Source organism: Coturnix japonica, chromosome 16 (assembly GCF_054131305.1).
Source record: "Coturnix japonica strain WE chromosome 16, WE-NBRP24, whole genome shotgun sequence".
NCBI lineage: Eukaryota > Metazoa > Chordata > Aves > Galliformes > Phasianidae > Coturnix > Coturnix japonica.
Genome location: NC_140678.1, coordinates 3,870,485 through 3,896,127, shown reverse-complemented (window position 1 = coordinate 3,896,127; position 25,643 = coordinate 3,870,485). Strand labels below are relative to the sequence as shown.

Genomic DNA, 25,643 nt, shown 5'->3' with positions numbered 1-25,643 from the left:
CTACATGATCCTTGAGGTCCCTTCCAACCTGGGTCATTCTGTGATTCTGTTGCTTACGTCATTTTTCTGGCTCGAGGTTCTTTCAGAGCAAAAACGAAGACTTTCTTGCAGATCCTTTTGTTGTACTGCAGGAGGAAAGTCATTGTTACTTGTCTCATTTGGGCTTCTTTTCCCTATGCCTGATCTAGCTACGGTGCTTTAATTAGCTTCTAGCACTGGTTTTGAAATAATTTGAACAATTGTATTGTCAGAAGATCTCTTTCAGACCAAACTGCAATCAGAGTGAGTTGGAAAGTGCAGGTTTGTAGCATACAAGGCTTTTTTGGCTTGTATGGTTATGGTTATGCTTTGGTGGATTAAAGTGAGGAGAAACTGCATGGAACCTGGCAACTGCCAGAGCAGTCCCTCTCATACTGTGGCAGGTGTGATAACATTGTGTGCAGCCCTTCCTACGTGTGCCTGCAGTTTGACTTATCTCTGTCACTTCCCGGGCAGTTTGCCTTTGTTTCTGTCTGTGGGACATGTGCAGGAGCTGTGGGACCAGTACTGTAATGTCCTATTCCATTGGCTTCATGTTTCCTGGGGTAGGAGGATAGTGTGTCCCTTTATCGCATTACAAGTTAATGAAAAAAGCCCCATACCTGAGTTTAACTCTGGGAAGTTTAAACCACCTCTGCTTCATAGCAGCAGGTGATACCTGCTGGTGCTCCTTTGGGCATTAATGCCTATTAGTGCCAGCAAGAATTTAATGTGAGAAAAGGTTGAAAAAGCTTCTTGAGACCCTACCAGAAGGGTTCAAAATGTGCTCTTGTGGATACCCGATTTGCAGCCCCATGTTCAGGTCGTCTCCCTGGATTCTCTTCCCATTGAAAACAGAGCTGGCATACACAAAAAAAAAAACACAACCAACCAAACAACAACAACAAAAACAACCCAAGAAAACAAAACAAATGGGTTTTGACAAAGGGCCAAGACTGAAACGAGTTGGAGATGTTGAGCTGGAATTATTTGGCAGCTTTGATGGCAGAAAAAGATAACAACTTGGTTTATATGCACACCAATAGAAAATGACTGGGAGTTATTTATTCTGCAATAGAGGAGCAAAACAATTAAATGCTTTGTTTCCAAGAGGAGAAATGTAAAGGTCACTCCACAGATATTGTTTGGAATTATTGAATGACCACAGCTTAGCCACTTTTCCCGGGGTATAAATAAGAATTTGGCTGCTGTTTCAGCACAGTTGACTTTGGCTTACCTCTATTTCCTAGTCTTGCCATTTCAGATGCCAGCTGCTAATATCCTCCAGCAAATGAGCTCGTAGCCAAACTGTCTCTGAAAGAGGAGTGATACCCTTCCCTGTGCCTCAGATCATGGTTTAAAAATAAATAAATGGACAGATCCGCTGCTCATCTGCTTCATTTAATGGAGACATCTCTTGAAAACACAGCACATTTTCTTTGATTAGGATTGAATGGTCAGTAACCCATGATGCAAGCCAAGATGCTGCTGCCATTTAGAATAGCAGAGATTCATCCGCCTGACTAGAGAGATCAAATCTAACTTGATTGTAGGTACAGGAGGGTCACTGGACAATTTTCTACATGGAGAAGCAACAGAGTGGAGGAAAAGGGCTGTTGTGCCAGTCTGATTTCCTTGTGTCTCCACTTGGAGCTGAGAGGTTTTTTTCTCTTTGTTATCTTAATAGCTTGGAGCCACAGGAAGATATCTGGGGAAGTGGTGCCTCTGATTAATCCGGGATGCTGCTATCTCATGGAGTTAGTGCTGCAATCCGATAGCTGCGTGCCCTGCGTTGGTGATCCGTGTGAGGTTTCTGTCAGTGCGTAGTGAGGAACAGATCAGATCCTCTGCACAGGGATGGTTCTGTTTTACAGAAATGATTCATCACAAGATTATATTTTTTTTACTCCTGAGTGTAGAAAATTGGCTGCTTATGAAATGCTGTTATTAATCTCATTTCTTGTAACATTCTGAAAAATCAAGGCCACAATCCTTTTTGTCCAAATTGATTCCTCTGCTGCTTTCCAAAGTTATGAGGATGTCCTCATTTTGGTATTTTTTTCTGCCTGGGATTGAGATGTCCATACCCCCAGTGCCTCACAGCACAAATGTACCCTCCAGCCCTTCCTATGATAACTACTTCCAGGTGAGTCTAAATTTAAGGTTCTTTCTTCTTTAAATTGCCATATGTGTTCCCAATACTTGCATGATGCTGGGAAGGCATCCCAGATGCCCTTGCACTTAGAGGAGCCTGTCTTGATTTTGGATGCCCTTTTAACACTTTTAAAAGATCTACTCTCTGAGCAGAAAGGCCAAACATCACATCTGGTTTTATAGCACTGACAGAACCATGGCAATATTTCACTCTCAGCAGGCAGTTGACTGGAAAAATGGGGGAACCCCTCCGCCCCCCACCTCTGACATACTGCTTTTATTCTTATGCTGTTTCCATGTGTTCTATCTGCTGTCTCTGGCCCTGGTCTGGGGAGCATTTTCAACCCCTCTGCTCCTTGCCAAGAGCCCAGTGAGGAGGAACGTCCCCTTGGGTTCCTTTCGTTGAGGCCACAGCATGCCTGGGCTCCTGCAGCCGCAGAGCAGCATGACTGCAGCCTGTCAGCGTCCCCTCACCCCCCTCATGTGCTTCTATTTACTGCCATAATCAGCGGCCTTGAAAGGCAAAGCTGAACCACTGCTGCTAAATATAATTGTCGCTGTGACAGGTCCATTGTGGTGAGAAAATCTGTGCCTTTCAGAGCTGACTCTCTGTTAAAGAACCGTGGTAAAGCCAGAGCTGAGTGCCCAGCCTCCTGGCCAGCATGGCAGTGGCTCTGAGGAGTGAAGGCCACTCCATTAACCCTTCTCTCCATTGCACAGGTGCAGTCATGGGGGCTGATGGCTCCGCACTGCACAGAGCAAGGCCAGCACGCAAGGGAGGGGCTCCTTCCCTTTCTCTGCCCAGTGCTGGGCTGCCCAGTTCCAGGCAGACAGGGAACGGCTGGAGAGAGCCCTGCAGAGGGCTGCAGAGATGGTGGGAGCCTGGAGCACCTCCTGATGGGGCCAGGCAGAGAGCCCTGGAGCTGTTCACCTGGGGAAGGGAAGGCTGGGAGGGGCCTGATCAGTGCTGATCAGTACCTGAAGGGCGGGGGTCAGGAGGATGGGGCTGGGCTCTGTTCAATGATACTCAGTGTCAGGATGAGGGCAGGGAGTTCCATACAGAAATGAGGAAGAACTTCTGTGCTGTGAGGTTGGCAGAGCCCTGGCACAGGCTGCCCAGAGAGGTGGGGTCTCCTTCCCTGGAGATATTCTGATCCCCATGGGTGCCTTCCTGTGCAGCTGCTGCAGGGAATGGCTTTGGGGTCCAATCCTGACCCGTGTGGATCTGTGATTCCGTGAACTTCCACAGAGCCCTGATCCTGCCTCACAAGGATGTCTTTGGCTGTGGCTGGTTTGTTTGCATTGAGCTATTCACTGAGAAACAGTGGGATGTGTCTTCTGTGCACTTTGGCTGAGACTTCCCTCCAGCACAGGTATGTGTTCCCAAACAGCAGTGCCAAAGCTAAAGGCAAATTGTCAGTAGCACCGATGCTGCCAGAGCACTAAGTATAGCTGAGAATACACTTTCCTTATAAACATCTCCTTTGAGTTCCTTATTCTACTTCAGAAAAGTAGCATGAATTGTCTCATGTGATCGTGGGTATCAGGTTTATGTAGGAGGCAAACCTGGATGACATTCAGTTTGTCTGCTGTTCTCCTTCTCCCAGTTTCTGCCTGGATACAGTTGAGCAGAAAAATCCCCTCAGCTGAGAAGGTTTTGTAGTTGCACCAAGTTCTCCTAAATTATTCAGGCTTAGTCACCAGTGAGAGCACAAAGCAGAGCTCTGAGCTCTAAGGTTTGTACAGCTACAAATGCACACAACGCCCACAGCGCAGCTCCTGGCACCTGGGGGCTGTCAGTGCAGGGGGCAGCAAGCATGGAATGGGCTCCTCGGAGGCACGGATTGCTCTGTGGCAGCAGGGCTGCCTGCTGGGAGATGCTGGGTCCTGCTGGAGTTTCCCAGCAGTGGTGGTGCTCCTGCTGCTGCCTCGTGGCTCGTCACTTGTCTGAGCCTCTATTTCTAAATCTGTATGGTAGTGGTTATCATCCTTCCCTCCTACCGCCCATTTTTTAATGTCAACTCTCAGTAGGGAAAGTTTCTTCATTTTAACAGCCTTACTTTCAATTTAACAACTCTTTGCTTTCCTGTAGGAAATTGCAAATAGGTTCTCCCAGCTGCTTTCTTCCTACACCAGGTTAATTTCTTTCCTTGGGACTTGGCTGCAGTGTGTTGAGTGGGGAGAAGGATGCTGCCATGAGCAGCTTTTGGTGCTGGGGGGCACTTTGTTGGGTCTCCAAGCTCCTGGTGATTTCCCTTTGGGCTTCCTCTGATCCAGAGCAAGGAAAAAAAAAAAATAAATGCAAAGCAAGGTGTTGGAATCCAACACAGTATTTTAGCCAATAGTGTTGTTGTGATTTATTAACTCCAGAGTAAATCAGGGAAATGTATGGCATCACATTTTTGTGTTACAGCAGCATCCTGCATGCAAGATGGGGCTAGAGGCTGTCTGACATGGGAGCTGTAAAACGCAGACCTGTGCCCTGGGAGTAGTTTGCAGCCTCTGCCAGGGAGATGTTAGGACACCGTGGAAAAGGATGACAGTGAAAATAATGTGAACATGTGCTTTCCTGTGAGTAAGGCAGAGTGCATAATTAGGAGCCTTCTGTATATTTTATTTTAGCAGTGCAGTAGACAAAGAAATAATAAAGCATCCATGAAAACCTGAGGCAGTTTGCTAGTGATGATGCAGTAGAGTTCTTAGAGAAGGACTTGAAGTTTCAGGATAAATTTGGAGCAGGAAAGAAAGGTATTACGTGGTATTTGCAGCTGCCTTCTTGCACAGATGCATACTTGGCAGTGGGGTGGAATGAGATTAAGAATGGGTAAACTTATTTGGAATGCTTGCTTTATTTAACGTGATTATTTGCTTCCAAATTGTATCTACTGTGTTCTAAATGCACGTGGTGCTTCCAGAGAGATGGTTAAGCTCAGACGAAGACAAAACAAGACAGTGAATTTTTTTGGCATCTTAAATATTCTATGAGTTGGATGCTGTCTCAGATGTTAGGAGCTGAGGTGTGAAACCAGCTTTGTTCCAGGTCCTGCATCTCCCCCAAAGACACACAGAGTTACGTGAGTTACCATCATGGCTGTGTCCTGCTGCCACTGGGATTCATTGAGTGAGAAGTCATTTTAGAGGGGTTAAAAAGCCCACACTAATAATGAAAGCTGTGAGCACCTGCAGGACTCTCCTGGGGCTGTGGGGGACGTGGGGAGCTGCTGCTGCCTCTGTAAGGGAGGGAGTGGAGCAGACAAAAGCCGCCAAGATCTGATAATAAAATCTGTTTGGAACAGCTGTCTGCTGACAAGTATAATAAACTGTATTAATGGTGTCATTATTATTCCCTAATTAAAAGCTAATAACTAAGAGTTAATTGCCTTTAAAAGATGAAGCAGTGCTAAGGCAGGGATTTATCTCTGTTTTTCTTTGCTCGCCTGGCTGTGCTGATATTTTCAAGCTAATTAATTGAATGAAATCTTACTGAAAACTAATAATCTCTCTGTGTCGACTCAACCAATTGAATTAAAAGGTGTTTGCTGTGTGCTGGGCTTAAAAAAAAACACACGTGTGTGCTCTTTCCAGCTCCTCACTGTGGGTGATGGCAGCCAGCAGTGCTGAGCACAGCATGCAGTCCTGCTTGATGGGAAATCCTTTCCCGGCCATGAGGAAGGAAGAGGAGCATTGCAGGGCTGCTCCATCGTCTCCAGGACTCTGGATTTTAGAGCCATTTGCAGCTCCAACAGCACCCTGTCCTCTCCCCATCCCAAAAGGTGCCACTTCAGCATCCGCTTCCCAGCTCTTGGCAGTTACATGATGCTAATTGAAAGGAACCAAATGTTCTCTTTGGAAGTTCACTACATCAGTGTTAATCTTCTATGTGGAGTAATTTTATTAAAGTCCCCCAAAGAGCAAATTGTAAATTCATTTGAGCCTCGTTTGGTCTGCACTCTCCTTTATTTTGGGTGGGGAAAAGAAAAAAAAAGAAAAGAAAAAAAGATTAGAAGTCATCTGGTCTCCATGATAATTAAAAAGAAGATGCTCAAACATAGTTCTTAATTAAACTGTAATGAGATAAGAACTCCACAGACTGCTTTTAGTCTGTTGGAAAGATGCAGAGGTTCCCATTGTAATTATGTGATTTATGATCTTCCACGCAGAGACGTAATTAGGTTTTTTCACCTTTTTTTAAAATTTAAACAATATTTAGATAAAAAATGACGCAGCATTTTGAATCTGCTTTTCCTGGAGGGACTGAAAATCATTTTGAAATCATTTTAGGTTTCAGCCTCAAAAAAAGTCCTCTGTAACTGTCAGGCAGCCAAGAGGTGAGATGTAAAACACAACCCTGGAGGTTGTGGGATGCAGTGGGGTGGCAGCAGGAGGTGGGTCAGACACCTGAAGTCAACACAAAAACATTTCCCTCTGCATCCTGGGAGTGTTTGTGTTTGCAGGCAATGCTGTGGACTAACACTGATCCGTGATACTGATGAGACCCATAGCTGGTTTGTTTCTGCCTGATCTTCTCTGAGGAAACAAGGAAAGTGCTCGGCATGCTTCTACATGAGAGGTCTCACCTGTGGAATAAACATCCCGGCTAGATGAATGAGACCTGTCGATCTTGCTGCTCCTTAAGAGTAATGCTAAACTATCGTTATTAGCTTGCAAAAAAAGGGTCAGAGTGTCAGACTTTGGGGGGTGTAAGATGAAAGGGAATGGACTCTTCAGCAAGATCTGCTGGGATAGGGCAAGGGGAAATGGTTTAAAATCAAAAGAGAGAAGTTCTAGGTTGGATATAAGGACTGAGGGTGATGAAACACACGTACAGGTTGACCAGAGATGTGGGTGCCACATCCCTGGGTCAGGCTAGGCAAGACCCTGAGGGCTTGATGGAGCTGTGGGTGTCCCTGTTCACTGCAGGAGAGTTGGATCAGATGGCCTCTATGGGTCCCTTCCAACCAAAACAATTCTATAGTCAGATCCTGCTTTGCATGGCTGTTACCAGATACTTTGCTTGAGTGGCGGTGCAGGGATTGGGGGCAGATGTTTTGCTTTCTGTGTGAAAACATGGAGAGTGCAATTTTGCTGAAGGGCTTTCTCTGGTACAAGGAATTTCTCATTGATTGCCTAACCCCATGAATCACACCCCAAGCAGAGCCATGGGCCTGGCATGGAGGGGAAGTTTTCTGGGAATCGGAGCCCTAAATCTGGGAGCACACTGGGGCTCTGCTCGTTGGTCGGATGTTTGTGTGACAGCTGTAGCAGATTTTCTTTCTGCTTGTCTTTCAGTTACAGAATCAAAGAAGATTGGTTCACCTGGCTGCAGCCGTGAGCAGGAGCAGGTGCTGCTGGAGCTGCTCTGCTGGGCTCCAGGCTCACTCTCACTGTTGTTCAGGCACCGGGAACATCTCCTTCCATGCAGATGGATGGGTGGATAGAAGTTGGTTGTGTTGGCGTTATGGGATGGTTGTGGTAGGTCGGTAGCTGTTGGTGCTGCTGTTGATGGGCAATAACCACCCATCTTGTTTGGCTTTGGTGCTGTCCCCTTGTGCCTCCCTAGAATGCCACTGTCTTTGTGCTATGGTGGTGGTGAATCCCTGTTCTGTCACTTGCTGTATTCCTGGCTCTATGGTTTGGTGAGGTGCTGTGTGTCCTGTGCTTTTCTGCACTGTTTGGGGGGATTTTTTACAAGTGAAGAGAAGGTGGCTGTGTTTTACACCCATATTTCTCTATTTTGTAAGTAAGAATCTGCCTAAATCCATGCTGCATCTTCTATCTGCTAAATGTGATGCTATGGAAAATGTTATTTCAGTTCTCTGTATTTTAAATGGTTGTGTGGATTCACAAGCCAGGCAGAAGGTCTCTGCTGCTGTGTCACGTGCTGTTCCTGTGTCCTGGAAGCCTGGTGGCTGCTGGTCATAGGGATCCTTTGTGTCTCTGCATCCCCAGTGCCTCCCCAGCCCCCCCGCCTGGAGGTTCTGCTTGGTGGCTTTTGGAACACAGTGTAGATGCCTTCAGTAAAGGTGATGTTCTTTCTGGAAGTGTGGAGGTGTGGTGTTAAGGATGTGGGTGATGGTTGTAGAACTCTTTTCCAACTTTGATGACTCTCTGATGCAGAAGAAGAGGGCTTTGTTGAGGCATGTTGCTATAACTGTACCATTGTAAATGGAGTTTGAAAGCCAAAGTAAAGTTTAATTCAGAAAGCTCCATTTGGAGTTTTGCAGAAGCGAATTAGGTTGCTGTAATGGTCTGAATTAAAAACAAAATCCCCAGTTACACATTTCTACTGGGTTGTTTTGTCTGTCCCTCATCACTGTCACATGGGTTTGGTAAAGGAAAATGAAGGATGTGGTTCAAGGCTGGGTCTGGTGCTGCTGTGAGGAAGAAGCAGCTGAACCCAAACCAGGAGCTCAGCGACAGCAACCTGAGTCTGGTTGAGGAAATTCTCAGCGGACTTCTCACAACTCCCCTCTGCCCACCCCCCACTTTGGAAGAGGTGAACCCTGGAAATGTAGAACCTCCGCACAGAGCCAATGGTTCCGCTGGGGCATCCTTGGCTTTCCTGGTCAGAAAGAGGTGAGAGGAGGGTCTGGCAGAGATGGAACCTCAGTTAGTAACGTCCAGCAGTTTCCCAAACAACACCTTATGAGCAGCTCTGACAGAATGTTATGTGTTTAAAGACAAAAAGATTTTTCTAATCATTTTTGTCCATTTATTTATTTATTTATTTATTTTAGAGGGGTTTATTATCCTCAGTAAGCCTGGGATAAAGTCCTTGTGTAACCTATTAATCTAGGATTGCCATCTGCAAGTACGTGTGTGCTTGTGTGTATGCATCACTGTGTGCACACAGATGGATGGAGTGCCCAACTCTGTTAATCAGGAATCCGTCTCTTTAATGACTGGAAGGAAATCATACGTGTCTGACTTTCAAGAGATAAAGGCGTGATGAGATAGCAACACTGGGGTTTGATCTGTGTGCAAATTGCAAAGGGATCCAGAGTTACTGCTCTACTGTATGGGTGGACGGACAGATTAGTAGGCAGAACAGAAAAATAGGCAGATTAAAGATGGACTGAGATGAATATATTAAATGGTAAATGGCTGCAGAAGGAGTGCTGGTGTTAAATGGAAATGCTTCACTATTGTTCAGACTTCAGCTATCTTCCTGGTTTTGAAACAATCTGATAATCTGCTTTTGCTGCAAACAGTGAATGAGTGCAAATGTCAAACACAGCTGTGTGTGGGGGGAGGTTCAAAGCAATCACCTTCTTGTTTATGTGTGGCCAGCCTGGTGTACCTGGGTGTGCTATCAGTCTGTTGGAGAAGGACCTATTGCTACTGAGCACAGCCTGGTGCCATCCAATCTTCCCACACTGGGGAACATTGAGGGCCCCTCCTGCTTGGTGGGATCACAGAACACCCTGAGTTGGGAAGGACTCATAAGGGTCATCGAACCCAACCTCTGGCTCCACACAGCCACTCAAACCCCATGTCTGACAGCAGCATCCCAGTGCTGTGCCCACTGCCCTGGGGAGCACGTTCTGTGCTCAGTGTCCTCTGCTGCAGAACCTTCACCTCTCAGTGATGGTCCTTGGGAGTCCCCAGAGGTCAAGGCGCCAGGTGTGTGCTGCTGTTAGGATGGCCACAGGGCCCACAGGTGGTGGATTTGCACCGAGCTGCCTCTTCACTGGTGAGCAATGGTCTCTGCTGGCTGAGGGGCTGCTCTGCCTTGTGGGAGAGGCTCTGTGCAGCTGTGGATGCTGGGAGAGGAAGCATGTGTCTGTTTGGATGCCGGTTGCACCACTGTAATAAAAGTGATTAAATTTGTTCTGGTTTCTTTATCAGGAGATGTGGGAACAGTCTCCTCATGTCCTTTTCCCAGTGGGTGAACTTGTTGAGATGATTTTCACAGTGCCTGCTCAGGTATTTACTTTTTCCATTTCAATTCTACATCTGCTCAGTTACAAACTTGGAATTTGCAGCCATCTTATTTAGGAGAAGGAATTGATTTCTCATTCTGTTACTGCTTCTCTTGGTATAATTAAAGCGTATTGCAAAATGAAGAATTTCTCCTGGCCTGGGAACTGGTTTGCCTCTTGGGTAATTCTGTTAACCAAGAAAGGCTTTTCGTTTTCCTCTGGAATGTAAATTATTGTTACATTTACTTTAAAGTCTTTGTTGTGCTGCAGAGGACTGAGGGGCTCTTGGTTTAGGGTTGTGCAGAGACAGAGGGGCTGTTGCAAATCAATCCCAAGGTGATTTGGCAGCCAGGCCCATGCAGATGAAGCTTGATGTGATGCATGAGGTGGTATTGCCCAGTGTGGTGCGAATGAGAACTGTGTGTGTTGGGGGGGGAAGGGGGGGGGGTTTGCCCTTTGCAGTAGTAACAGTGCAGACCTGGAGCCTCGCTGACAGTCCTTTTCTGTAAAAATACAACCTGCAGTGATTTATTTCTTCCAACGTGTCCCAGCACAGCTAATAAACATGCTGTCAAAGCTACCTGTCAGCACTTACATTAAAGAAAAAGAAGAGGGAGACTTTTAAAAAAGGATCTGTGAATCAATAAGAAACAAGGAACTGCCTGGCTGAAAATGGGCATTCCTGGGCTGTCACGTGGGCTTTAATTAAGCCAACTGTCTGCTTGCCAGGTCTCAGACTTGCACTGCCTGCATGGAGAGCCCTGTGAGGACAGGAGCCCCCACTCCATGTGCTCCTCACTGCATGGCTGGGCACCGTGGAGCTGCACTGTGGCATCCTGCAACCTGTGATGATTTCTGCTGAATCGCACCATGAGTTTCTTCTGCTGCATTTCAAGTTTTGCATGGACTGATGCAGTGGAAAGTAGAAGGTGAAAACCTTCATGGATTTTTCTTCTTCCTAGCAAAATAATGCTTGTGTGCCTTCGTCTGCTAGAAGAGGAGCTGCTGAAGGGCTGTGGGCTGTCATCACAGGGTCAGTCAGCATTACTGGACTGCTGCAGCTTCTGTAAGCCTGACTCTTCTAAGTCTTGCTCTGGGATTTCACTTTAGATTTGCTTCTCTATCTGCCCTCCTACTGTATTTATTTGTTTTCTTCATTTCAGGATAGGGAGGACATTTACTTACTTAGATCTCAGCTGCTGTTCCACTTCTTTTTGCCACTCATTCCCTCTGCTCCATGTGGCATTTATTTGTGTTCACTGAGGGGTTTGCAGCCCAAATGGGGGATGGTGGCACAGCTCAAAGAAAGGGCAGAACGAAACTGAAGAGACTGGAGAGTAGTGATGAGAACGTTCAGCATCACAGGGACCAGGATGGCATTGCTGAGAGCACAGGAGACAAGGTGGGCGTACGACAGAGGCACAGAGGCTGAGCACTGTAAAGGAAAATCAGTTTTTCCTTTCTATTTTTCAATGATAAAGAGATATTCAAAGCCAACACAGTGACAGAGGCAAGGCTTATGAAAGGTAACTGTGCTGTGTAGGGTTCAGTGCTTTAGATGATCCTGGAGTCCAAGAGATTGAGTAAAAAACATCTTTGCTGTTCATGTAGCTGCCTGCAGGTAGCCACGTACACAAGATGTGATTATAAACTGGGAGATATTTATTTTCCTTCTTCTTCCTGTGCTACCACTTTGAATCTCCACCTGCTCCATCATGTGGAGTAACAGCATTCTGAGCGACGTCATTCCGAGTTCACAGCTTCCACAGTTCTGCTAATCCTTCTCTTATAATTATTTTTCTTTTCCCTTTAACTGGGTGCCAAAGCGCTCATGGTGCTGCTCTGGTAAGGAGGGAGGGCTGGTGCTGGCTCAGCGCATCTGCAAAGGCAAGAGGGGGAAACCTGATGCAGAAACACTCACTGTCCCACTGCTTTCCCACTGCTTCCAGCTCTGTGGTGCTTTCCTGCTCAGCATTTCTCTGTCTGCCATAACATGGAAGAAGTGCAGTGCTCACACTGGACTGAGCACACTGTGATGTCAGGGAGACCTGGAACAGGACCATGGTTTGGTTCATGGCTGCACATCTGGCTCAGATGGACTAACTTGACTTAGTGCTTTGAGTGGCTCATGTTAAAACTGAGAATGTGTCTAAACTTCATGCTTCAGCTTTGCTGTCCTGTTGTGTTGCAGGTAATGGGAGTGTGGTCACTGACCACAACGGTGGAAGAGCTGAGTCCTGCTGCCTCTTCCTTGATATGGGAACCTCCAGCAGTAATGGGGGAAATCTCCATCTGCCCCATCCACCTGCTTCCAACTACGACCTTCAGCTCTGAGAAAGTGTGATTCTTCTTCAAATACCAGCATGGTCTGCTGGGAGGTGTCCCTGCCCATAGCAGGGTCTGGAAGGTCATCTTACAGGTCCCTTCCACTCCATACCATTCTGAGTCTGATGATACCCAAACTAACAGTATGCATATGCTGCGTCACTGCAGCTATTTAGTTAAATGCTCTCCAAGTGAGGTTGTTTCTTTGCAATTGCATGTTCCGCTCATAAGAGTGGTCTGTTTTCCGAAAGAATTTAAGCATGGCAGAGGAAGGGCAACCTGGTACCTGGATGCATATGCCAGCAAAAAAGGGTTCTGCAGCTGCTGCATTACACAGAGCAACTGCTTCATTCACTGCCCACTCCTAATAACAAATGGGCGCAGTCAGCCTTTCAGACAATCTTCCTTTAATACAAAGTCAATATATCTACATACACTGTGGTATGAAAACCACTTAATGTTTCAGTTTGAAATAACAGTGTGAAAGCAACAGCACTTTGCTCTCATACAAAGGAAAAAAAAACAAAACCTTCCCCCACCCCACCCCGACTCTTCCAGTAAGATTTTGCTGCAACATACTTAGAAATTTGGGCAACTTTCACACAAATAAGAAGTAAAATCTCGAAGAAGCCTTTTGTTCTTTTTTTTTCAGTTAAAGATGGGAAATGGATTGTTGTGGGGTTTTCTGGGTAGCACTCAATGACAATATTTACCCCTTCTAGAAAAATAAAAAAGCCACAAGCAAGCAGTGCTCTGGGCAGTGCATCTTTTCCAACACATGCTGTCCTCTGTGCACTTCTGCAAGGAGACTCCTTGTCCTGTACTCCTGTTAAACATCTCCAATCTTCACCCTAGTGCACAGACAAGGTTAGGCTCTTACCTCCATTACACTGCTGATGTTTCAAAGCTGCATGCTTGCCCACGTGTGCTGTGGCTCTGAAGCTGCTGCCCTTTTGTTTTCAGTCCTAAGACACTGGAATTTTTTTAATCTCCCAGTTCACCCCTGGCCCTGGTAGGATGGAGCAGCACGGCCACAGCTGAAGGGGAGGAGGTTGGCACTGCCACCAGGTCTGGGCCTGCCTGCTGATCTCACACCCTTCCAAAGACACGTGATATGTCTGAGATTTTAAACAAAACAAACAGAAAGGAATAATCCAGAAAGGACATTTTGTTCTTACATGAGCAAGTTAAACCTTTTAAATGGTAGAAAAGCAATATGTAGAAGTAGCAATTTGCACTGCATTTTTATATATCACAGCCATTACACGTAACATTTCTACAGTGAAAAAATAGACTGTCTTTGAACATAATATGAACAAATAAGCATTTTTTTTTTCTTTTAAATTCATTGACTGATATTCTTTGTCTTTAAAAAAAAAAAAAAAAAAGGAAAAAATACACTATTTAAAAAAAAGGTAATGTCACTTGTTACAGTTACATCGACACTTTAAAGAAAGCCACTCACAGTATATGCCATTGAATGCATCTTACTTGATCTTTCCCAGTTATTTATACAGCTAGGGCTTGTTCGTAGCTGTGCCCATGGGCTTGGTGTGAAGTGGTACTGGGACTGTCCTGAGGCAATCTCTGCATCTCTGCACTGCTCCCAAAGAGCCACTGCATCCAGAGGTGAAGGTTTGGCAGCAAGAAGCAGTGGGCTATAGAAGTGTCCTAAGGGTGCTTCTCTGGCTCCTTTCAGAGAGATGCTTCTGGCCTTCTGTGGCAGGAACTGGTGGGGTAGCACAGCTGCTTGCAGCAGAAGTGGGGTTATGTGAATGTGCAAAGAGAGTGGGAAAGGGGCTTCCTTTCTGTCCTGGGTTGTCCCACCACTGCCTGCTCAGTGCCTCCCTGGAGCTGGATGTGCTGAAAAGGGAAGCGAAAGCAGCCCAGCAGAGCTGCCACCTCCGCCTGTGTTCCCGTGTCAAGGGGAGGGGGCTGTGCCATGGCCAGGGCTGAGTTTTCCCCTCTCTCTCTTTCTCTCTCTAATTTTAAATATCCTAAAAAATAAATTTTGGAATTAGAAGAAATGAGGAATGTTCTAAGTATTCAAAGCGTGAGCTATAAAACCTCTCGCATGGCAGGGGCACACAGTGAATGCTGTTTGCAAGGTGCCTGTAAGCCCAGAATTATCCCACCGTTGATACTGAGGTTATTAAGACTCCAGCTAAAAGAACTCCTGACCCTACATTTGCCTAACTGTTGAAATTTAATTCCTTAACTTTTACAGAACACTTTCAATTCTGCAAGTGACTTCCTTTAAAGACTGCCAACTATATTAGTAAATAAACTGAACTCTAATGATGTAACCAAAGTCGGTTTCCTTCCCTTCTCCAGCGGTAACGTTTTGCAGGGTGTATTTTAGCTTCTGGATCTCTTTGATGATGTCCATCAATCCTCCACAGCGAACACCACTTGAGGTAACAAGAGCAGTTCACCACTTAAAGCAGTCCTTCAGCAATCTCCTGAGCTGCCTCTTCACGGTCCAGGTTACAACATGGAGTTCCTGAAGGGGTGTTCCTTTCAATCCTTCCCCCTGCTCCCCAACGCATTGTCTGGATGAAAAGGTACTTCTTCTGATTCAGTTTTGTAAGTTCAAGCACTCCTCCTGGGTCAAAAGAGGCCTTCCAGGACTTAAGTGGTTGGTAGAGTCTGCACAACAGATGGCTTTTTATGTTGCATAGTGATCAAAACTTCCCAGATATTCCAAAGCTGCCTGGTAACAGAACTGGTATTCATCCTGCAAATGAAAAAGAGAAGCAGTGCTTCAGCTTTGGAGATTAAAAGAATTCAGGATACCTGCCCTGCTTAGCAGCTGGCATATACCACGGTAGTAACTACGTGCAGACGCATTTATTCTCTAAGAGAAATGAACCACAGGGAAGAGAAACCCCTTTATTGCTTGTGCATCTCATACACAGCAGCCATCCTGTCACCACCCTCCTGTCCCTGTAGCCACAGCAGGCTGTGGTTAGAGGCAGGTGAGTGCCCCTTACTTCAGAGGCAAGATGAGATGAGAATCAAAGCTGGCAGGCTGGGACTAAATTTTCAGGAAACTTTATAAAATAAACTCTGTTGTTGGCTTTTTTTAATATGTGAAACCAGAAGTACAGCCTGGGCTTGCTTTACTCTTCAGGTAAGTGTTTGCATGTAGTTAAAAAGACAAAAAGCCTCCTCCCTTCAGCTAAGGGATTTTGCTTTGCAAAGGTCCCCTAAGCCGGGACAGAGGAAGGGTTTGCCATTCCACCTTACCTCTGTTTGCACCATAGCAGGTCGTTGTGTTCGCAGCATCTTCACTGTCTGGAAAATATCTACAACACCCTCATAACGCATTCTTTCCAGGACGATACTCAGTGTGATAAACACTCCAGTCCTGCCCACCCCAGCACTGAAGAAAGGAGAGGAGAAAAAAACAAACAAACAAACAAAACGTTACTACATTGAAATGCATTCCTGTGTCATAGAACGGCTTTGCTGGAAGGAACCTTAAAGATTGTCTGCTTCCAAGGCCCTGTTGGGGGCAGGTTGCAATGAGGTTATGATAGGGTACATACATAAGGGTGACAAGGCCATGCCTTATGAACATAAACATACTAGAAGTGGAAAGCCTCAGTCAGTCCTCTAAGAGGACAGCGTCCAAGTGTGTGACCCAAACAACTGTTTGAGAGACTAACAAATAAAACAACAACAATAGCTTTGGGTAGCAGTAAACAGCATTCAGCATGAAAATTGTTATTAATATGTAACATCAGGCTTTTTGTATTAAATAATTTTCTTTTGCCCAGGGAGAAGAAAATGCAATTCTTGCTATCAGCAAACCCAGGCTAGCAGTGTTAGATATGGACTTATACTGGAAATAAAATACCTAATTGATATTTAATTGCATAATTTTAACACTGATGCCCCTGTCCTGCAGAACATCAGCATTTCATACCCCTCATCTGATTAGAAAACTCTTGCAAGCACTGCCCAGCTCTGAAGGCTTGGCAAAAGTAAAATCTTGGCAGGCAGATTTTTGGGGTAGCCAAAGACGGAATAGAAAAGGAAAAATAGAAACTAAAATTAGCATTTTAGTTCCTTCAGTTCTTCTGCATCCTCGGATGAATTACATGTTTCTGTTCATACATGCCTACCTGCAGTGCACAGAGATGGGGCCATCCTGGCCAAACTGTTCCTTGGTCTTATGTACCTGTCCAATGAAATCGATAAAACCTTCTCCTGATTTTGGCACTCCTTGTTCTGGCCAGTCAGTGAACTGGAACTGACGAACAGTTCGTGACTGACCGTCCTGGGGAAGAAAACAACAATAGACAAAACATTCTATATCTGTGTGAGGAAATACAAAAGGCAACCCTCCCCTCCATGCGCCTTACACATTTTGCTGGTAGTTCATTAGGGGACACAAAAAGTCAAACCAGCTTTGTGTTGAAATTAATATATAATGATGAAGCTGCTCATCTTGCACTTGACATTTCTGGAGTTGGCTTGTCAGTGCAGATCTATACTCCTGGCAGGTGTCCTAAAAGCTCCGACCACTGCAAAGACTGCACAGATGGAGTCTTCAGCAAAGGAACATTCAAGGTGAGGTTATGGCCCCTCTATCAATCTTCAGGAAGAGTTGCCATAGTGTCAGAATTACAGCTGACAGGAAGATAAATCTTGTTCTACCACGACTGACAAAGCATCCTCCTTCTCAACCTTCCAAATAGAATTATCGGGTTCTACAATTCTGACAACCTCAATAGCAGGGGAAGCTGCTTTGAGAGCGAGGGTTACATCTGCTAAACAAGTCTCAGAAGGCACTGAAATGCTCCCTCAGAAGAGAAATATGACATTGAATATAAAATTGAGTGAATGTGCCCCTCTGAATGTTGTAACAGTAGCTCCTCTTGAAAAGCAGAGAGAAGCATGTGTTTTCTTTAGGGCAAAGAACATCCTCTGCAAGCCTGTGTTATTATTAGCTGTTTGAGGAGACAGTATTTTCTGCTTTTGTTTCAAATAAGCTGAAAGTGAAAATACAAACCTGGGGTATTTCTGACAGGGACTCTCTGCTGTGATTAGTGAGCAGAGGTTAGAAAACTACATTCAATTTTTTAAGTACAATTTATCTGTGGTTGGGTGTTGTGTTCCCCATCACAACTAATCTCTCCTGCACTGACAATAAGCCCAGAAGCATTTACACCTCAGTCTTAGAGGGGCCAAGTGAAACTGCTTTGCTTTCTGTAAGCCAGACAGAATCACAGAATTGCTCTGGTTAGAAAAGACCTTCAAGATCATCAACTCCAACCTCAACCTAACCATACTATCTTAACTCTGATGTCCTACCACACACATTTGAACCACTCCAACCTACCCCTTCCTTGCTCTTCCCCTTGCAAGCACAGAGTACACACTCTACAGCACTTACCCTGGCATCAGTGACCTTGAATTCTCGTAGGATGTACTGAGGCATGTTGTATTCAGCCATGGGATCTACTACAAAGTACTGGTATCGAGCAGAACGCTCTGCTGGCCAGTACTGATGGCACTTTTCCTGTCAAGAGGAGAGAAATACCTCTGTTAGCCCCAGTGCTGCATGCTTTTCCCTCTTACTCTCTTTTGTAGAGCACACTCACCCGCCCCATCTCGCGAAGCTTAGTCAACATCACAACAATGGTGGAGTTGTTCTCCCATAGCATCCGCCAGAAATCTTCAGTGGTCTCTGCCAGGGGCCCTTGAGTAGCAATGTATGCCTTCTGTTGTCTGAAACAGAACACAAACCTGAGCCATGGGTCAAGACTTGGACAAAAGCTTCACAACACACACGCAAAGGCTGAAAAACAGGAAAACAGAAGTGCTAGGGCGCCTAGTTCACCCCTTAGTCCTTCTGCATCCTCAGAACCACAGTCTACTAAGTTCACACCCTGACCGTGATGGGGGGCAACAAGGTGCTGTTTACCTGTAGCCATCAATAAAGCTGGCATTGATGTAGTCTGACCCCTCCACTCCTCGGATGGGCTGAAGGCAGACCCGCGTCGTCTCATAGGGCATGATGTTGACAAGACGATTCTTGAATTTGTTGCATGGGAGATTGGCACTGATGAACCTGGAGGTGTGGGCTTTGGAGTTGGCGAGGCGCTGAAGGCAAAAGCAGAGTCACAACCATTTATTCAACTCCTGATTGCCCCACATTTGCCTGGGCTGCACGGCAGCCTGCTTACCTTGTCCTCCACATTCCATCATTTTGTTCCACCTTGTCTGCCCTCCATTTCTGGAGGATGGAATGTGACACCATTCCCCCAACAAAACATTTAAAAACCCAGTCTAAGGAGGGAGTAAATTCAGTGTGGGTTCCAAATGACAAGACAAACCTCCCACAGCAACAACTCATTCTCCCTGGGAATTGCAGTGGCAGGAGTCAGAAGAGTAATTACTTCTCTAACATGGAACCAATGAGTTCCTGTCAACCTTTTAAAGTTCCCTGTCTGCTGCGTGAGTGCCAAGGGGAAAAAAGCTCCCATGAGGAATGCAGAATTTTCCCCAGTCACTACTGCCCTCATTCAAGCCTTTACCTTAAACTCCAGCTCCATGCCTGTCACGTGCTCTCCAACTTCAATCTGTGCCAGCTTCTGGATGTATGTGTAGAGATTCCTAGCTGGGACTTCTGTGTTGCCGCACGCAACGGCCTCAAGCAAGGCATCGTGTATAAAGCTGTACTGGTCTTCTGTCTGTACCATGTAGTTCCGCTGTGACCGCATGAGGGTGACATGCCCATAAATGTCCACTGTCTTCTCATGTTTTATCCTCTCCAGCATGGCATCAATCACAATGAAGCAGCCGGTCCGTCCAACCCCCGCGCTGAAAATAAAAGGGATGAAACTGAGTGATGGAGAATTCTCCCACTGAAGAGAGATGCCAAAGAGAGACCCATAAGTAAGGAGTCTTCTTCTGATACAAACCACAGTAATCATGGGGTAGAAATGGACACAAGGCAGGCAGTGCACAGTACACAGTAAATGGGAAGGAAGTGAAGCCTTGTGAACACAGCTAATTGAAGAACTGAGGCAAAGGAACTCTCATGGAACCAGAACATAGCTAAATGTTTCAGTCCATTTGTTCCATGGACTTTTGTGTTAAGGGAACCTGCCTAATCAAATTGGCTGTGCTGGTTCCAACTCATCCCAATTTACTGCATTCATTAAACAAACAAACAAAAAAACAAACACTAAAAAACAACAAACTGTTGCAATGATTTGGGGCAGTGCAGGACAGTAATGACAATGAAGTCACTGCTCCTCCAAGTCTGCACAAATACAGTGCTGAACTGGGGCTGTAAAGCTACACCTTATTACCTTTCCATGCCAACCTGCCCCACTTCTATCACCTTTTTATCTGTAACATCCTCATGACAAGACTCTCCTGGCAGACACAACTATGACAGTGCTAGGAAGGGGGCCTGAACAAAGGGCTAGCACAATCAAAGGGCTTAAAAAGCACATTTAAGCACTCAAATCTTTCGGCAGCTGAGAAACAACTGATGTTGTAATGAGTAACATGCGTCACCTTGTTTCCCAAATGTTTCTGCGCATTGAGGTAACATCAAACTTCCATGTAATGGCATCTGTGAATCAGCAGGGCTCTGTGGGTCTACGCACTTCCACTGCTAACAAAGGGTTTTACTGTTTGGTGCACTCCTTTTTTCCACAAAGCCCCCTTGATCTCCATTAATTAGACTGCCTACACCTGAACCAAGCAGGTGACAGGAGGTTTGGCAAGAATTTAGAAGCTGATGTGGGAGCTGGTTCCTGCACACTGGGAGCTGACAGCTCTCCATTCATTTTCGGAGAGGTGCGCTATAATTGCCATCTGCAAGGTTAGTGATAAGTTGCCCACTTACAAGGACTGTTTAAATAGCATTCTCTAGGAGAGGTAGGATTAGCTTCCCCAGCAGCCTGTACAATTCAGATGTCTTTCCTCGGTGCTGAGTAACCTGCAGGCTCCTCTGCAACCTCCCAAGGAATGCAGGGCTTTATCTAAGTTGAGACTGCAAGTGTTCTTCTTTGGCTTGTAAATTGAATTAGGGAATGCTACCTGCCCAGAGGGGCTGTCACTTTGTCATTATCAGAACGGCTGCAGCACTCAAGAAAAAAAAGAAAAGGTCTTTCAATCACTGTCAGCCATCCCTCTGACAGCTCAGGCACCTCTGCTTCCCAACTGCCAGTTCAGCAATGCAGAGCAGCTTCCAAGGTTGCACTTGAACCTCCTCATTCCCTGCTGTAACAAGAAACAACCCCTACACGCAAAAGCAGATGCCAGAACAGCACAGGGTGTGCCTGTTGCTAACAAGAGTTAACGAGAGCTAGGTGTGGGAAATCAGTACCTGCAGTGCACCACAATTGGACCAGCATCAGGGGGGTTGCAGGTTTTCACTCGTCTCAGAAAAGCCAGGAATGGGGTGGGGTACTCAGGTACACCGTGGTCTGGCCATGCTGTGAACTGGAACTGGCGGACCTCCCGCTTCTCACTGGAGCCATTCTGCAAAGATAAAAGTCCTCCAAGAGTCATGTGCAGTAGGAGCACAGTGTTGTATCTTGCCCACGCTGGGTAAGGAGGAGAATGTGCCCATCTCTTGGAAAGAAACAGGAGCAGGAGAAAGCTCACCTTATGAAGGGAGAATGTTCGAACGCAGAATGTGGCCAATTCAATGGTATCGAGTAATGTCACTTGAATCATCCCATAGGTGTCTGTACCTCGACCTGGCCAGTACTGGTCACATTTTATCTGGAAGACAGAAGTCACTGCTGAATGCTGGAACAGAACAGCTCACTCCAAAGGTGCCTAAAGTCACAGGTGAAGCTGGCAAGCTCGCAGACAGGAGGGAAGGTCCAAGAAAAGTCTCCTTCTGGAGTACCACAACAGGGAGACACTTGGCACGAAAAGCTCCTACTGACTAAGCAGAGGCTTTTGACACACCACATCAATCAGGCAGACAATGGACTAGAATGATCCTGAAGATCGGAGTGAACTTACTGGGGCTCATTAAACAAGAGAAGTGAATGCGAAATGTGCCACAAGATTAACTCCAAGGCAGACCTATGAAACGATGGGACTGAGTTTCCCCTTCTCTTGAAGCTGCAAAGGCTGCTTTCCAGGGTGAGTCATTTTATTTTTAAGGAGAAAACCACTGAACTTTCAGTGTGCTGACTAAGAAGGTAGAGATCCCCCACCAACATCAGTGTGGGCTGCAGATCAAAGAGACTTACCCTTCCTACAGCCCAACTATCCAGCCCCCCAGGATTAGGACTAACCAATCCTATCATCCCTCTCAAGCATCTTACCCGTGATTTCTCCTCCAGCTTAGTCATCATAACAATAGTAGCTGAACGCTGCTCCCACACCATCCTCCAAAAGTCCCCAAATGTCTCTGGCAGAGGTCCCTGGGTGGCAATGTAGGCATTCTGCTTCCGGTAACCATCAATATAGTTGGCGTTGATGTAATCACTGCCCACAATTCCTGTATTAAATCATCAAAAGCAAGTCAGTGGATTGTGCAGGACAGGACTGAAAGCACAAGGTGGTCTTCGCAGTTATAATGTCTGAGAGAATTCCCTTGCAAAAATACCAGAGCCTTCACAGCTGCTGGGATGCTCTTTGCAAGTTCTTCCCAGCTGGAGGTAGAGATCTGTATTACTTGAAGACAAAACTCCTAGCAGAAGTTGTTAAGGAAACCAAAGATCAAACCGCAAAACTATATTCTTCTATTAATGTTGCTAACAGGAGCAAAAGCACTGGCTTAAGGCTCTTGTTGCACTGGGCTCAAGCAGGACAAAAGAAGCCCATGTTCTAGAATACCCAGTGGTAGCGAACGCAGCTGGCTGATGCACTGTACAGTCCATAGCCTATTTCCAGTTGCAGCTGGACAAAGTAAGGAATAAATCCAGGCTGGATTCAGCCAGTAAAGGCTTTGAAATTACAGGCTTTGACTTGCTTTAAATTGCCTGCTGTCATTTTTATTTTTTCTATTTGCATGAGTTACAGGCTATTGAGTTACAGCTGCCTGCTTGCATCCTTGTTTGAGGGCTTTGCTATGAGTGGCAGAAGGTAGTGCCAGAGTGAAGAGGGTGATTGGGATGTGGCAGGAGAAAGCTGCTCTGAAGTTAAAATGGACACTGGCACACACTCAGGATCAGCTATAGAGAGCCTCCAAGACTGGCAGGGACAATTTGGACTGTTTGGAAAACTGGCCCATTCCTAATTTCAGCTGAGCAGTTGGCCAGCCTGGCAGGTTTCTGCCAACCTAAGATTAATTCAGCACAGAATGCTTAACCTGTGTCCCGAGGGGGAGCTCAGGGTGGGGAGCTGTACCAATATGCAATTGGGTTGCTAGTCCTCATCTGGCTGTAGCAATAGGCGCTGCTTCTTCTATTGGCTAGGTATGATCCACACTGAATTGCCTGCCAGTCCTCAAGGGTACTCAGTAATTTCAGCTGCTGGTGAAAATGGCTTTTGATTAAATTTCTGGAGGGTTCCCCTCCCCCATTACTTCCCAATCTGAAATTTCAGAGGGGAAGGTGGCTGTGCAGCGGCAGCAGGAACACGATCAAGGCTGAGCTTCTGGAATTAATCTCCTCTCCAGCCCCCTTGGGTCCACTCTGTAATTTAAAATGGTGGCCATGAGCTCCTGCACTGTTTTGCTGCATGACAGGGCCCAGTTACAGAGAAGTCACTGACTTAAAGCCACTACTTCTTCCTGACCAAGCAGACAATCTGCAGCCCTGACAATGCCAGATTTAAAACAAAGAGAAAGCAGCAACTAATTCCTCCAACCCCTATCATCTTCCAGTGCTCAGTTTAAGACACAGCCAAGACAAGTCAGAACCTCTCAGGTATTCAGACATTAACCCTCTGGACACAGGCTGCCATCGATCCCAGCTATGCCTGCAGCCATCCCTGCTCTCTGTTTTCCTGAGGGCAGAGCTCATCCCAGTGTCCTTCAGTTCTACACTTGTACTCTTCAGTGACAAGGCAACTTTTTAAGGACTTGGCTTGCCTTGGCTCATGCAATATTAATCTCAGAAGAAAAATAAGCTAGCAAAACACAGCCAGCTCCACAATGAGAAATGTTTAACATCCTGTAATGGCAAACAAGAACAATCCAGACTGGTTCATTTTATGGCAAATCATGATTTTTTGTGACCTCAGAACCAAATGAGTCCCCCAGAGATACTCCGGCAGGAGGAGATTATTCTAGCAATTCCCTTGCTAGGAGGGCATCCACCACAGGGCTGTTTGCACATCCTCTCTGCTCAGATGCTCAGCTCTTGGCAATGCAGAGCGGCCGCACACAGCACACCCATCTGCACAGCCACACAAGCCGTGAGATGATGAAAGGTGAATATTAGCTCAGCAGCAGCAACCAAAGCAGATCCCCCACAAAACTACATCTCCTCTCCACCAAAATCTGCTCTTACCATAGTGTGCATTTCATCAAGAGCAAAATGTAATGTAAATTTTCTCACTATACCATCACTTACGTAAGATACAGGAAACAATTGATGGTCGACCAGGCTAACACCACATCTCCCTTACTTTCAGCCCTGAGGGACAGCACTGCAGCAGGAGCTATGTATCATGTAAGCTCTACATTTGTACAACTCAGCGGCCGCATCTCTGCCATGCTGCTGACACACACATCTGTGCAATTAGCGTTGTGCCTACTTCTCATTCATCTGCTGTACAGATGCATTTCACATCCACCGCCACCCACTGCCCTGTTCCTGCTCTCTGTAAAGCACTATGTGGTCTGAATTCTTCCTGTTAGTCAGAAGTGTATCACAAGGATCTCTAAGTAAAGTGAAGGCAGTTTCTTGATAAAGCAGCCTTTGAAATGAGAGACTGCAGCTACAGGGAATATGTCAGTATCAGAACGTAACAAACATGGTTGACACATGCACTTCTTGCTTTCTAAACTCCAGGGGATATGCTCTGAGAGCAGAACCATCAGCCCAGCGATATCATGGAGTAGCAGATGTTGCTCCCGTACCTTCGATGGGCAGCAGGATGACACGTGAGTGGTCGTAGGCAATCACATTGGCATAGCGGTTTTTGGGCTTGTTCACTTCCAGGTTGGAGTGCTCCCAGGTGAACTGCTGGCCGGGGTCAATGGACTGCAGGAGTCAGGAAGGAAAACACAGGAGTGAAAGGGGAGAAAAGGAACAAATCAAGCTCTGAGTACCTTGCTCCACGTAGGACAGGTCGTGGCTCTGTAGATCTAGCTGAGGAATGCAGCATTCACCATTTTCTTCCCTCCAGAGCAGAGTTTTGCTGTGGAACAGCCCCAGCACAGCGCACTCCACCCCATGACCCTCTGCCCCAAGCACACAGAGCAGCACCAGAGGAAATTCCTTCCCTGGCACAACGCATCAGTACAATTTCAGGCTGCAAAACAGATGCCCCGAATCCTATTTGTGTTCACAGAGTGGTGGCTGCGCTGCATTAGTTACAGCCCTGAGCTACTGCTGCTGATAAACAGTGGGCAATTGGGAGAGAACAACAGGGACAATCACAGCAGGAGGTATTTATGAAATGATGAAGAAGCTAAATCTGTGTGTGGTTAAACTAAACAGCCATTATGGGGGCATAAATATACCGTCTTAATACCTGGGGAGGAAGATATGCAAGCACGGGTGAGGTTTATAACCAAGTATGCGAGTAGGATGTGAAACACTGGGGAAAAAGGCAGTAGGGAACAGAGGCTGCTCCATGAGGGGGCTCAGTGTGACATCCCTCAGGTGCAAAGGGGCAGACAGCACCACGAGAGCAGCCACAATAGGGGTAGGAGCTGGGCCTACAGGCCTGAACTAACATAACGTTTCCTAGAAGCGATAAAGGAGTAAACAATGAAATGTGCTGGAGAGAAAAATCCTCTGCCTGTCCGGGTGATTTATGCCAGGTTTTAAGGTTGTTTTTTTTTTTTTTTTTTAAGGTCCAGCTGTCCCAGATATGGAAATTAGGTTAATTACGTTTACCTCTAAATCCTCAGCCAGAGAATTAAATAAAACAAGGGCTTAATTCCTTCATCATTTTGCAGAGCCCCAGGGGTTTGCCTGAACTGGAGGCTTGGCAGGAGGGGGCTGAGCTCTGCTCCCAGCTCTTCACTCCCTCTTCCTGCCTGTGCAGGCCCTGCACACACCACCTGCACCATCCTGCTCCCCTCCTACTCCTGACCCTTTGAGCTCAACCAGCTCA

At 46.2% G+C, this 25,643-nt stretch overlaps 1 protein-coding gene and 1 long non-coding RNA gene across 15 annotated transcripts in view; one reads left to right on the top strand and one right to left on the bottom strand.

The window, feature by feature from the left end:
* The first annotated feature begins 2,745 nt into the window (after positions 1-2,745).
* LOC107325509 (uncharacterized) lies at positions 2,746-13,129 on the top strand. The gene is made up of 5 exons (XR_001559697.3): positions 2,746-2,892; positions 3,422-3,545; positions 10,021-10,098; positions 11,057-11,127; positions 12,286-13,129. It is a non-coding gene; the product is annotated as an uncharacterized LOC107325509 (long non-coding RNA).
* PTPRS (protein tyrosine phosphatase receptor type S) overlaps positions 12,810-25,643 on the bottom strand; it is a 106,300-nt gene continuing 93,466 nt past the window's right edge. For all 14 annotated transcript variants that reach the window (XM_085517354.1, XM_085517358.1, XM_085517355.1 and 11 more), the window contains 11 exons: positions 24,439-24,562; positions 21,734-21,909; positions 21,057-21,176; positions 20,776-20,930; positions 18,968-19,253; positions 18,355-18,533; positions 18,032-18,158; positions 17,824-17,949; positions 16,550-16,704; positions 15,669-15,804; positions 12,810-15,156 (listed from right to left, as the gene is read on the bottom strand). In XM_085517354.1, coding sequence (XP_085373480.1) covers positions 15,088-15,156; positions 15,669-15,804; positions 16,550-16,704; positions 17,824-17,949; positions 18,032-18,158; positions 18,355-18,533; positions 18,968-19,253; positions 20,776-20,930; positions 21,057-21,176; positions 21,734-21,909; positions 24,439-24,562 — 1,653 coding nt within the window. In that variant the 3' untranslated portion in view covers positions 12,810-15,087. The remainder of the gene's footprint in view (positions 15,157-15,668; positions 15,805-16,549; positions 16,705-17,823; positions 17,950-18,031; positions 18,159-18,354; positions 18,534-18,967; positions 19,254-20,775; positions 20,931-21,056; positions 21,177-21,733; positions 21,910-24,438; positions 24,563-25,643) is intronic.